Consider the following 13224-nt stretch of genomic DNA (forward strand, 5'->3'; position numbering starts at 1 on the left):
TGTAGGCCTCGAGGGAGTTGCAGAACCATTACCTGTGTTGTGGAGCCTTTGGGAGTCCGTAGTATGTCAGGAGCAGCAGACAGGTCAGCTTGGTTGCAGTGCCTGCAGATGCAAGGAAGTGACTCCTTCACTCCAAGGGAGATTACTTCGGGTATCTTTGATGCCCACAGACCTGGAGAAGAGCCTGGATGAATCACAGGCACAGATGATGCAAAAGACTGGCAAGACGGCAAGACCAGGAGCAGCTGGAATCTTCCTTGATGCATTCTCGGTTCCAGGCGAAGTCTCACAAAGTCCAAGGTGCCCAGACAGTTTAAGTTGAAGTAGTTTTGGCACTTAAGTACGCTAGGGAAAGGGTTGAGACGATTCAAGGAACCCTCCCAGAGGAGAGACTGGACAGAGGGGAGGATACTCCCATGTCCTTTGTCCAGTTTCGCGCCCAACTGGGAACCAACAGCTCCCTGAACTGGCACAAACTGGAGTCTGCAAGAAGGGCACCAAATGTCCCCTTCAAAGCAGTCTGGTGTCTCTGACAAGCACCCCAACCCCTGTCCAAAAACAGTACGGGGTCTGTTAGGATGACGAGCAGACTTAGTCCGTCCGCCATCCCATCGTGTAGAAGGACCGCCCGCCATAAGGGCGGAGGTCCCGTGGGGGGTATTAGGATGCACCTGCCACAGTGGCGGGCGCATCCCGTATTCTTAGCATTGTGGCGGGCCGCCACAATGCTAAGAATACATCTTGTGCATTTCAAAGCACAATGTGACAGGCACCGCGAGGTGCCTGCCCCGTTGTTCCTTGAAATGCAGGGGGTACCCCCCCACCCCCGGAGTCGCAACGGGCCCCCGCATGCCTTTCCGTGGCGGCAACGGCATTATTTGCGTCTGCCGCGGACCCCCCAGCCATGTTAATATGGCGGGGGGTCTTTGCAGCAAGGATGGCGGGCGGATCGCCCCCACCAGGCCGGCGATGGCTACCACCAGCCTGGAGGGGGCGATCCACCTGCCATCCTAATGGACCCATAAATCCGGTCTGGGAGTAGGTCACAGCTCCCTGTGACAGTAAACCTATTGTTCTACCTTACCCTGCTCAAGCTCAGCTCAGCAGCAGGGGGACAGAATCGTGTCTGTGGTCAGCAGTAGCACCAGCTGCTGTTAGACCCTAAAAGGCTGGTACCGGGAATACAGGGGGGTAGCCTAGGGGAGCCCCCAGTACATGAGATCCTACATCCAACACTGGAATCGGTGTTGGGGTAGAATTCTAACATGTTTGATAGTAAACATAACCGGTTTCAGTGCAGCCAGTATATAGTTAGAAATCTCGTATTTTACTTGATGTCCACTACATGTATTAAATGACTGACCACACTTACAAAGCCTGTTGAACCGACTCAGAGGTTTGTAGGGGGTGTCCTGCCCATGCAGGCCACCCTCACACTTATAACCTAGCACCCTGCCTTCAGGTTTGTAAGGCCTGGTTTGGGGGTGACTTATAGGTTTTAAGTGCAGTGACCTCAGGCATAAGATAACTTATTTCTGTTGTTGATGGTGCTAGCACCAACTTACACACACTGCAATGGCAGGCCTGTAGTCACAGTTTGAGTGGTCTCTGAGGGGTGACGCCTGGTGTACCCATGTCCTGGGTACCTCAGTACCATATACTAGGCCTGCTATTGTAAACCTGTAGTCAACTGTGGAGGTACCAAAATACTTACCATAACAAATTTAGGGAGGAAGCACAGTGACTGGGGTCCTGATTAGCAGGACCCCAGTCAGACTAGTCAGAAAACAGAATAACACCAGTTAAAAGAGGGCGGGTAAGTATGAAAGCAGATCCTACTTAACTACAATAAGTAAACCCAAAGCATGCTACTACCCTAAGAGGATTCAGAAAAGGGGGTGGTGATGAACAGAGTGTCTGAATTAAGCAGACCACTCTTACCCAGTCCAAAGATCAGGGCTTGATCCATCACCGTTATTTAGCTCACTGCCCCATCCCAGCTCAGAACCTGGCTATATGCAAATTAGTCTGTCCCTGGCCCAGTGCATCATGGGAACAGGGCAGACCAAACTACCAAGCCAATTCTTCACCAGAAAGGATACAAGCTACCGGGGACCGGTTTCTGGCATTTCAGCCTCGTCGGCCCAGCTTGCTTGAATCCTGATGGAGCAGTGAGCAAGGGACTCATGTCTGAGTATACCCTGCCACACCTATAGTGGCCAAAAACGATTCAGAAAAGGGGGTGGTGATGAACAGAGTGTCTGAATTAAGCAGACCACTCTTACCCAGTCCAAAGATCAGGGCTTGATCCATCACCGTTATTTAGCTCACTGCCCCATCCCAGCTCAGAACCTGGCTATATGCAAATTAGTCTGTCCCTGGCCCAGTGCATCATGGGAACTACCCTAAGAGGGCACTAAGTAGCCAAAAAAGCTATGAAAGTTATTTCAAATGAAAGCACAGTTAACAACAATATATTCCACAATTTTTCTGCAGCATCGGTAGCTCCAAGAAAAGGGAGATGACAGGAAACATGGGCGATCGTTCTGGCTTTGGACTGTGACTCTGGGCCTATCTATGGCACATTTGTTGCAGCTTAGGCTTCGGGTGAAAGGATGGGGCGAAACACGCCCAGTGAGGATCAAAGCTGGGCAAATATCAGCCGGGTGCACACTCTCCCCCTGCTCAGGTACTGCTTAAGATCCAGGTTACCTCTCTGCCCCAGTAGCAGCAACGAGAGCATTTTGATTTCCTGAGTCTTCTGGGGAATGTAGCACAACTGTTCACCAAGCACAGTCTAACATAAGGCGCTCCAACATCAGTGGACTAACGTTTCCACTCCAACCATCTATGTGTAAAACGACTGTCACAGGTTCTAATCCCTGCAGGAAACATCTGTTATGTTAGTGCCAAGAGTGAGGGTGCATTTTACAAATAGCCGTTAGTTGTTTGCACTGAAGGGGCAAGTGTGCCACCCAAGTCAGTTCTCAGTCCATTCTAGAAAATAATGTCTTAAACGTCCGCGCTGTATTTCAATGTGTACGTTTTTTTCTTTTAAAGTGATGTGTGAAACTTGAATGTTTTAAAATACATTACCAACCCAGCGAATGTATTCTAATTGTGTTGATTATTCTAGGAGAAAAGAGGCAGTCCCTCACAACGCCGCTAGTTTTAGGAAGGTTAATATGGATGCAGGAATTCGATCTCTGAAGGATTCATTGGCCCGGCAAAAAATACCCGTTGGTAACATCCTCCTGGCCTTCATTAAGCAACCCAATGGATTAATGAGCAAAACCGATTTCAGGAAGGTGAATAACGTTCTTTTTCATTCTTTTCATCTCACACCCCTCCATGAATGCTGTGCTCAGTCCCCACTTATTCACAAAAAAAGGTAATAGTGCACTTATAGGGGCAGTGGCATGGGGTACAGCTGTGAGCGTTGCTGCTAATAATAAATGGTTATCAAAGAGCAATTCATTGAATGTACTCTTCACATTGGCACAGGTCACTTGGACATCTCACCATTTTTAGGTGGCCAGGTTAGTGTGCAGGGGAAGAGAATACATTCTCCCCAGCTGGGTCTCAAGCTTTTTTAATTGTTTTTCTGGTAAACATAGGATTGTATGTGATTGAGGCATAGGGGTAGTGCTCAAATAATTAGAAAAGTATTTGGACGAAGGTTAATGAAATTGGCGGAGTATTCTTATCATAATAGTAATAATCGGAGCAAGATGATAGGCATTTTTAAAACCTTTTAACACTTTTGAGTATTGTGTAGGTGAAGGGATAGGGCATTTCAAAGGGATGCTCCCAATGCAGCAAATCGAATGTCTGTGATGGATTGGGATTTGAAAGGTCTTGGATTCATCTTGAAGGAGTGAAGGGGCTGATACTATTGTGTTGTTAAGACGTCTTGGTCACCAGATCAGAAAGGTATACCAGCTTACCACACGGAGCAGAGAAAAAGGACACATGTCTTACAAACCACTTCTAGTGACGTACCTGAAAAGGGATCTATCTAGGGATCCTGCTTCTATGCAATCCTGCCAGAGACGGCATACAGAGGAGTTACCCCTACCCCTTTTCCTAATATAATGCACAGAGAACATCTGGGCCAGTCTTATTAGAGCCCATACAGAATATATACAAAATGATAGTGTCAACTATCATACCTGTTGTTGCCAAAGCAAATTATGAAGAAAGCTAATATGATATTAATATGTATTTCTTTCTTTTACAACAGTATGCTACTAATCGTTAGTAACTAAGATCCTGTCTGGAGTACAGAATGCTCATACCTGATGCCAAGGTCAAGCCACCCTTGCTTAACACAGATCATAGTCTTTAGCAGGTCGTGCCATCAGTAATCCGCCCTAGAGTGAATGAATGTCATTTGTTCCTGAGATAGCATTGCATCCCATAGGTAGTATTTTGGCACAAGGAGTGTGAGTCGGTGTCCTTGTGATGCTGCTGTATGGTGCAAACCAGCTGGGGCCCGTGCAGGTTAGAGTAGTCGGGCGGTGGGGCCGGGTTGGGGAGATTTCACAGATGACCACGAGCAAAAATTAAATAAATAATACATTTTCCCTCGTCATCTGTCGAAACACCCCCCTACCCAGCCACATTTCCCCACCTCTCTTACCTGTCCGGGTCGCGGCTGGTTCAAACATAGCATCAGAATTTGTCTTGCAATATATTCCTTTATAACTAAAAGGTTCATGTTGCCCCTTTACTCCATCTTATTAAAAAACATGACTGAACTGGAGGTATGTATGCTGACAAACTCCACACAAGACTTTCCAACAGAATTCATAGCTACAACGCGTCCCATTTTTCTGTGTGATGCCTTCAGCCAATTGTGGCTTTTCACCCAACTGCACTTTAGTGCTGGTATTTTTTAGCACATAGTTACGATGTTAACAGAAATTTTTCATTTCCCAGGAAACAATGTGGTGTCTGTTAAGAAGGTCAGGACTAACTTAAAGTGAAACATTGGCCAGGTGGACACTTGGCAGCTATAAATGTCCAAACAGAAGCATCACTGACTTAATGTAGTCAGCCAAAGAGTTCTGAAAAGCAGTGACGAGCATGCTCAAAGGATCAAGTTTCAATGCTTAGACTTTAGGTTTACAAATTAATCTGGTGTAATTAAATATTTAAAGATTTCACAAGGTACTATGCTTTTGGCAGTGGTGACCATCCCTACAATGCCATAATATTCAGTAAGGAGTAGCTGAATGACCTTCCAACTGTGTCCAGGAATTTGTTTATTTCAGCATTTGTATATATCACTTTTTTTTAATTCCATTAATAGTCCTGTAAACCAGACAGAGTCTTGACACAGTGAGTGTGAGTGGTAATTATATGTGAGTATGAGGTGAGTGCAGAACACAACATTTCTATGCTTATTAGACACACTGGCAATGGTAAAACACTGTATTACCCGCATTACTTCTCCTTTAAATTAAATATGTGCTTTATTACACATGTGCCTTACTGATTGTGAGCCCAAACCCTGGTTGTTTTACATTATTACAAATACGGAAGAAAAAACATGTTTTGTGAACACTGGAAAACACAATTTCATCTGTTTTGGGGGGTATGCAGCTAAACAAACACTGATAAGCACTGATTTCAAAAAGTTTTGAGAACACTTACATAACGTCACTGAAATCCACAAAAAACAATGAAAGCTGGATTGCATACACATAGCTAAGTGTTGGAGGCATCAATGTGAAAACATACTCCTGAGACTCAAAAACACTCTGTTGGGATTATGAAGAGGCTACAGAAAGGATAGAGCTCTTGCCACTGACAGTAGAGGTCTTGTAGGATGTTATGTTATGTTATGTTAGGCTGTACTTATAAAGTGCACTGTCACCATAGGTTTCCTGGCGCTGAAAAGAAGATGATAGTGGGTGATGGTAGAAGGCTAGATGGAGTTCGAGAAGAGGCAGGTTTTTGAGCTCTTCCTGAAGCTCAGTAGGGTATCGGAGGTCTTGATTCCTAGGGGGATGGAGTTCCACAGTATGGGTGCCAGATAGCTGAATCTGCGGCCACCCAGTTTCTTAAGTTTGACCACCGGGGTGGTTAGGAGATGAAGATGGGCTGAACGAAGATTACGGGCTGGACAGTGCGAGGTGATAAGAGATTTCAGAAAGGCCGGACACTTGCACTGCCGGGCCTTGTAGATTAGGCAGCCGATCTTAAAAGCGGCTCTATGTTCAATAGGCAGCCAGTGTAATTTGGACAGGAGGGGCCTTGCTGACTGCCATTTTGGAACTTTATAAATGAGCCTTGCAGCCTGGTTCTGCACCATCTGGAGACGATGAAGCAGGGACTTGGGTAGGCCCCAGTGAAGAGAGTTGGAAAAGTCAAGACGGGAAATGACAAGGGAGATGACAATTTGTACCAATGCATCGTGTGAGAATAGGTGAGAGATTTTCTGATTTTCCTTAACTGGAACATTCTGGCCGAGATGGTAGCTCCGACATGGGATTTAAGGGAAAGGTCGTGTCGATGGTGACACCCAAGCTTTTTACCGAGCTAGACGGGCTGGGGGGCGTACCTAGCTCTATTGGCCAGAACTGTGGGCCCCAGTGAGCCGCACTGATACCAGGCAAAATGAGCTCCGTTTTCTCCGGATTTAATTTGAGCTGGTTAGATATCATCCATTGTTGGATGTGGAGCATCACTGCCTGAAAATCAGATGCGGCGTCAGGGGTATCTAAGGGGAAGATGATCTGCATATCATCTGCGTAATTAAGGACGGTGCACTTCCAGTTTCTCAATGAGAGGATTAGCGGCCGGAGGTATAAATTAAACAGTAATGGTGAAAGGGAGGATCCCTGCGGTACTCCACAGGTGGTGGGCATCCGTGTTGCTGTGAAGGGGCCTAGATGGACTGTTTGCACTCTGCCCGACAGGAAGGACTTAATCCATACCCTGGCGGGGCCCCGGATGCCAGCCTGTCCGACACAGTGGAGAAGGATGTCATGGTCCACCGTGTCGAACGCGGCCGAAAGATCCAGAAGGACCAGTGCCTGTGGGGCCCCCCTGTCAGCATTCTCCAGGAGAGTATCAAGGACTTTCAAGATGACTGCTTCAGTAGAGTGCGCTGGCCTTAAGCCAGCTTGATTAGGTTCCAAGAAGCCAGAGCTCTCTATAAATGCCGACAGGCAAGTGGTCACATGAGCCTCCAGGAGTTTAGAGATATAGGGCAGGAGGGAAATGGGCTGATAGTTAGCAGGATTAGCGGGATCGGCCCCCGTTTTTTTCAAAAGGGGGACAAGTATGGCCTCCTTGAACGTGCTGGGAACCGAACTAGTGCTCAGGGAGGCGTTCAGGAGAGGAAGAATACTATCAGGTAAGGATGAGAAGACTGCTCTGAGGACTGGGGGAGGACAGCAGTCCTTAGGAGATCCTGATTTGATGTGGGTAGTGAGTTCTGAAAGAGTACTGGTGGTGATGACTGGGAACTGGGCGAGGGAGCAGGGATTGAGAGATAGGGAGTCTAGAGGACTGGCAGGGACGGAGGAAGAGATAGCATTCTTAATATCTGCAATTTTCTGTATAAAAAAGGTGTTGAGCGCGTTACAGGTTTCTTGGGTTGGGGCCTGAGTGGGAAGTACTCTGTGATCTGATGAAAAGTCGTTCATAATTTTGAAGACTTCTTTAGATTTGTTGCGCGCTGAGCCAATTCTTTCAGAGATATGTGTGGCCTTTGCTTTGGTAATTGCATTTTTGTAATCTTTGCGGGCCCTCACGAAAACTGAGCGGTCCGCGTTAGAGTAACCACGCCTCCAGTTGCGTTCTAATTGGCGTAGGTCCAGTTTGAGTGCTTTGAGCTCCTCGGAGAACCATCGATGGGAATTGCCATGTCTGGTGTTTGCAAATTTAGTGAGGGGGGCAAACCTGTCGCTAGCAGATTGCAGCCAGGATCTGGTTGTAAAGGGTCCAGAAAGCTTGGAGTGCACAGTGCTTTAAAATCCTTTGTAATATCAATTAATTGGGAAGGGAAATACATATTAAGAGGGTGGTTCGTGGTTTTGTTGGCATTTATTAAAGATCTGTACTGCATGCACTTTATCGATAACCCTTTTAAGTTGTATTTATAACTTTATGTTGTATTTTTACAGGTGCTGGAAGATAACCAGATGTCCATTGATGATGCCCAGTTTAATGCTCTCGTTGAGAATCTTGGCTTTACCAATGAAGGGCTGAGTTACTTAGATTTTGCATCATTACTGCAAGGTAGCTCCAAATATATATCCATGCTGAATAGTGACAATTAATGACTTATCATGTGATTTCTAGTCTATTTTTCTTGCAATTGTGATGCAACAAAGGTGTTTGGACAAAATATCAAAAACAGATATCATGGGACAGAATATCCTGTCAAAAATATCGAGGACAAGAATATCATGAAGGTCAATTTCTATGGGTAAGTAAAATGTTACTATATATAACTCCACACATATGTAGAAACTCTAATTCACATCATATGTATTTGTGAGATCCTGCACCCACTGCAAATTTTTGGGCTATGTCCCATATGGCGCATCCTTAATGTACGGACATGCTAAGAGGCACTAAAGGAGTGGATGAAGGGTGACTCCGCCCAGTTGGGCGCCCATTTTGTGAAAATCATGTCTACAATAAAATCTAAATTTTCTTTTGAAGATCACAATTGATTTTAATATTTTTTTGTAAGAATTGCAATGATTATAAGTAATTGAGCAACAAAATCTATCTATCTATCTATCTATCTATCTATCTATCTATCTATATATCTATCTACACATATGTACCTTGGGGATATATATATCATCAAGGAACGTAGATCTGGAATAAACAATAGTAAATTTGTACTAACCTATTTGCACTTACCTTCTCAATATTCTTGTCCTCAATATTTTTGACACAATATTCTGTCCACACAATACTTATGTTTCTGATTTTCTGTCACTGATCCGCAGCAAATGCAGTCATAATGAACAACATAGTTCTAGAATTATTCAGGTGTGTTCTTGTACCAGTGTCCCAGTTCTAGTAGTGAACAGTGTGAATGCACGTACCCTTTGACATATCCTATAGTCACTTGTCTGTTCATTCGACCATGAAACTATGATTCTTACGGCTGGACAAAATTATATTTCCACAAACGAAATTCCCTAATTTCACATACTCGATATCTTTGAAATGTCTTGAGATTATGCATTGCCGCATAATTGTTTTTAAAAAAGCATGCTACTTACAGAAAATGTCTTGCGAGAAAAAACATTGGTAGACTTATTTGAACAGTAAATATCTCGCTGAAAAACATTTTGTGCTCAATATATTCTCTTGCCTGTATTTCGTAAGATTTATTTGTGCAAGTCACATGAGATACCTGAAAACCATACTCAGGGTCGAATTTTGTGAAATTTAAATGGAATTTTAAGAAATTGTGTGGAAAAATATTACTGAGTTTCCCAGAATCCTTAATTGTATTGTTGAACTAATTCAAACTCTTGATTAATACATCAAGGCTCTTATTATGGGTGGTCTGGATAACAACCCATTAAGTTATCTTCCCACAAGTTACTGATACTGAGAAGGCAAGTATCTCTGGGATGGTGGGGAAGAATTATTGGGGTTATAGGTGGAACCCCCTATAAAAGCTGTTGGTAATGGAATTGGTAATTACAGCATGAATTCCCCAATAATTCCTCATATTCCTTCAGAGTTTCAAGCGTAGATTTTGGATGCTTTCACAGTCGAAGTCTGCCAGTGAATCTAATCAGATATGTGGTGTCTCTATGGATCTCATATGTTCGATGAGGCTCATAACTGCTGTTTCCAGAACCATTGGAATTAAGAGGTATTCGTATTGAGGGCCAAAATCATTAAGGGGCCGATTAAGATTCGGTAAAATCCCGCACGAATAGCCATACGGAGCATTTTTCCCGTACGAATCGTATCCTTGAACGTCCCCGTACATACAATTTAGTACGATGTGTACCCAAAGCAGTTCTCCGTCCGAATCGTACCAAAGCCCGTACGACTCAATAATCGTACGAATTGCATTCGGAACGCACAGTAAGCGATGTCCGTACGCATCGAAGCATCATTTTCCGACCCAGCAAGTATGATTCGTCCAGTCAACACTCCGTACCACTCTTTTTTTACGAGAGGTCAAAACGTCCGGAAAAGCAGAATTCTACTCGTGGAAAATGGACCCTCGGTACGGTTCGTACACCCTGTGATCGTAGGGGTACAGTTCGTACACCTACGATCATGGGGTACGGTTTGTACACCCCACGATCGTATGGGTACGGTTCGTACACCTATGATCATGGGGTGTACGAATCTTACCCCTACGATTATGGGGTGTAGGAACCATACCCCTACGATCATGGGGTGTAGGAATCGTACCCCATGATCGTAGGTGTACGAACCGTACCCCATGATCGTAGGTGTACGAACCGTACCCCTAAGATCATGGGGTGTACGAACCGTACCCCTACGATCATGGGATGTACTAACTGTACCCCATGATCGTAGGTGTATGAACCGTACCCCTACGATCATGGGGTGTACGGACAGTACCCATGATCATAGGTGTACGAACCATACCCCTACGATCATGGGGTGTACAAACCGTACCCCCACCATCATGGGGTGTATGAACCGTACCCTATGTGATTGTGTGGCTCTCCGTATCAATTGCTCATACGCAACGTTTACCGTACGAATCGGGTACTCATTACCCGGTCCGGATCGTACTTGTCGGGTCCTACGGCATGTTTAAGATTTGTAAGGTTCACTTTCAGGGTCCGTTTCGTACAGATTTTCCCTTGCTTTTCCTATGGTTCGCAAAGATTCGGACGTATTTGTTTACTACGGATCGTACTACGCGATTCGGACGGATTTGTACGATTCGTACGGAAACGGCTACGAATTCGAATCGTCGTACGGATTTGTTTCCCGAATCGGAATCGACCCCTAAATCTCAAGACATTTCCCTCATTGTAAGCCTGCCAGCAAACCTGTTTAGATGTCACCGTATGGAATTACCAATGCTACCGGACTGATATTACACAAGGGAGGAATTCCTAGGAGATTTAGCGATTTGGCCATTACAATGGGTAATTATCTCTAGAATTGGTGCTTTGCCACAGATGAATCAACGTACACACAACTGGGAATGCATCCAGATTACAGTGAAAGCCTAATGAGGGCCTATGTATTATATGCAACAGTTTAAATTAGCTGGTGTTGTGGTGAATGCCCCTGATTATACTGGAAAATATGTAAAACTGTATATAGCTATATGGACATGGGTTCCAAATACAATCAGTAACGTTAGACTTTAACAGTTAACAATAAGTCTAGACTCCTTTGAGATAGTTTATTTCTTTATTTGTAAATGATTTATAATTCATACAGTAAGGGGCCGATTCCGATCCCGGTCGGAAGGCCTCTGAATCGGGTTCGGGATTAGCGGGTTGGATTCGTAGGCTCAATTTCCGTCCGGTTTGTACACGGGTGCGGACGACGAAGTACGATGCGAACAAGCGCAAAATCTCCGGCCGAATCGTTTCCAGGTCCAAACCGCTCCGTACGTCTCGGCCGTAAGCTAACCGTGGTGTGCAATGGAGGCGAATTCCGACTGAGCCAGTACGATGCGCGATTCGGACATCTGTATCGAGTCGGAGCTTCCGGCTCACAATATCTCCCGGAGCTTGACTTTAGGGGTCCGCTTCGGACCCCCTGTTACCCGCAGCCTTACGGCTCGGACACAGGGGGAGACCCATGGGTGTCCCCAACACAGGCATGTACGGTGCGGATGGCACCGACGCATACACACTGTAGGGGGCGCACTTGTCCGGAATGTACCCATTCAGTCAATGGGAGCCCATGTACGCGTTGTACGACTGGCTCCCATTGACTTCAATGGGAGTCCGACTGAAACGAGTCCGACAGCATACAGCCGCATTGTACACGCTCGGTTGGACTGCAGGAGTCCGGATCGGTCGGAAAACACCCTGGATCCAGCTCGGTCGGAGTGATTTCCGACACAGATCGGAATCGGCCCCAAAAAATATAGCGTAAATCTGCTTTTCATGCTTGTATGCACGAACATAGAAAGTGAAGTACAAACGCGTGCACTGTTGCTGAGGACCTGAGGTCTACTCATGAGCTATTCAACCTTTTTCTCTCAAGCTTTTTCGACAAAGCCAATACTTAGCCCTTTTGCAGACAAATTCCATCATCTGTCTGACCTTCCTGTAATCACGATATTGGTTCTGATCCCACAACAAAATGGGCAAATACATGTCTCTTCATCGAACACAGACACGTCAGCCAGTCATTCACAAGCATTCCACTGGACAGGGAGGTATACTTTACAAAGTTGTTTTTATCAAGCCTTTACCACAATATCTTTACCACACATTGCTTTTACAATGCAAAGCCTGTGCCACAAATGCCTTTGTCACACATTTGCCTTAACCACAAATACATTTACTACGAAACATATGTGAGTTAAGTGTGTGTTTTTATTATATATATATATCCAATCTGTGCGGTGGGTTGACCTGCTGACTTCCAAAGCGCCTTGGCTGCTCGATGTACGCTCGCTCCTGAGTGTATTTAAACAATGAAATGCTCCTCTACAGGTTAAGTGCTAAAGAAACAGCGCTCTGGGTAGAATTGACTTTTAAGTGTTTATTCTGGTGAACAGTCACAATTTCTGTGTCAAATTTCAAATGTTCGGTCTTTTAAAACCATTACACTATATAATAGCATTACATCACTTAAAACATCCAATATAACATCCAATATCAAAATATAGAATCTTCGTTCATTATTCTAAACTTCGTAAAAGCAAAGACCTATCCAAAAAGTGCTGCACCACAACATTATCCTCATCCTAAAAACCATCATCATAAAACTGTATATTAAATTGTTTAGTTTTCTTCTACAATTCTTCCTAATTCCTTTGGATACAAATTCATGAATGTAACCCCCCTGCAGACCAGCTGAATCAAAGACCCACTCAACCAGGTGGTTACAGCTTCCCTGCATGTTCGTACGTTCATACTAATGAATATTTCTTTAAAAAATATCTTTCTTTCTTTTAATAACTTTGGGCATGCACAGAGAATATGTGAAAGGGATTCATGTTTGTAGTTGCACAGTCTGCAGTCTCGATTTTGGTAATGGTGTTTCCAGGAGGGG

The 13224-nt window shown here is 44.8% G+C and overlaps 1 protein-coding gene across 2 annotated transcripts in view; it reads left to right on the forward strand.

The window, feature by feature from the left end:
* The window catches only part of EFCAB6 (EF-hand calcium binding domain 6), an 803637-nt gene that overhangs the window by 373599 nt on the left and 416814 nt on the right, over window positions 1-13224 (forward strand). For both annotated transcript variants that reach the window (XM_078673866.1, XM_078673867.1), the window contains 2 exons: window positions 3137-3308; window positions 8139-8253. In XM_078673866.1, coding sequence (XP_078529992.1) covers window positions 3137-3308; window positions 8139-8253 — 287 coding nt within the window. The remainder of the gene's footprint in view (window positions 1-3136; window positions 3309-8138; window positions 8254-13224) is intronic.

The sequence above is a fragment of the Lissotriton helveticus genome, chromosome 1_1 (assembly GCF_964261635.1).
Source record: "Lissotriton helveticus chromosome 1_1, aLisHel1.1, whole genome shotgun sequence".
In the NCBI taxonomy this organism is placed as follows: Eukaryota; Metazoa; Chordata; class Amphibia; order Caudata; family Salamandridae; genus Lissotriton; species Lissotriton helveticus.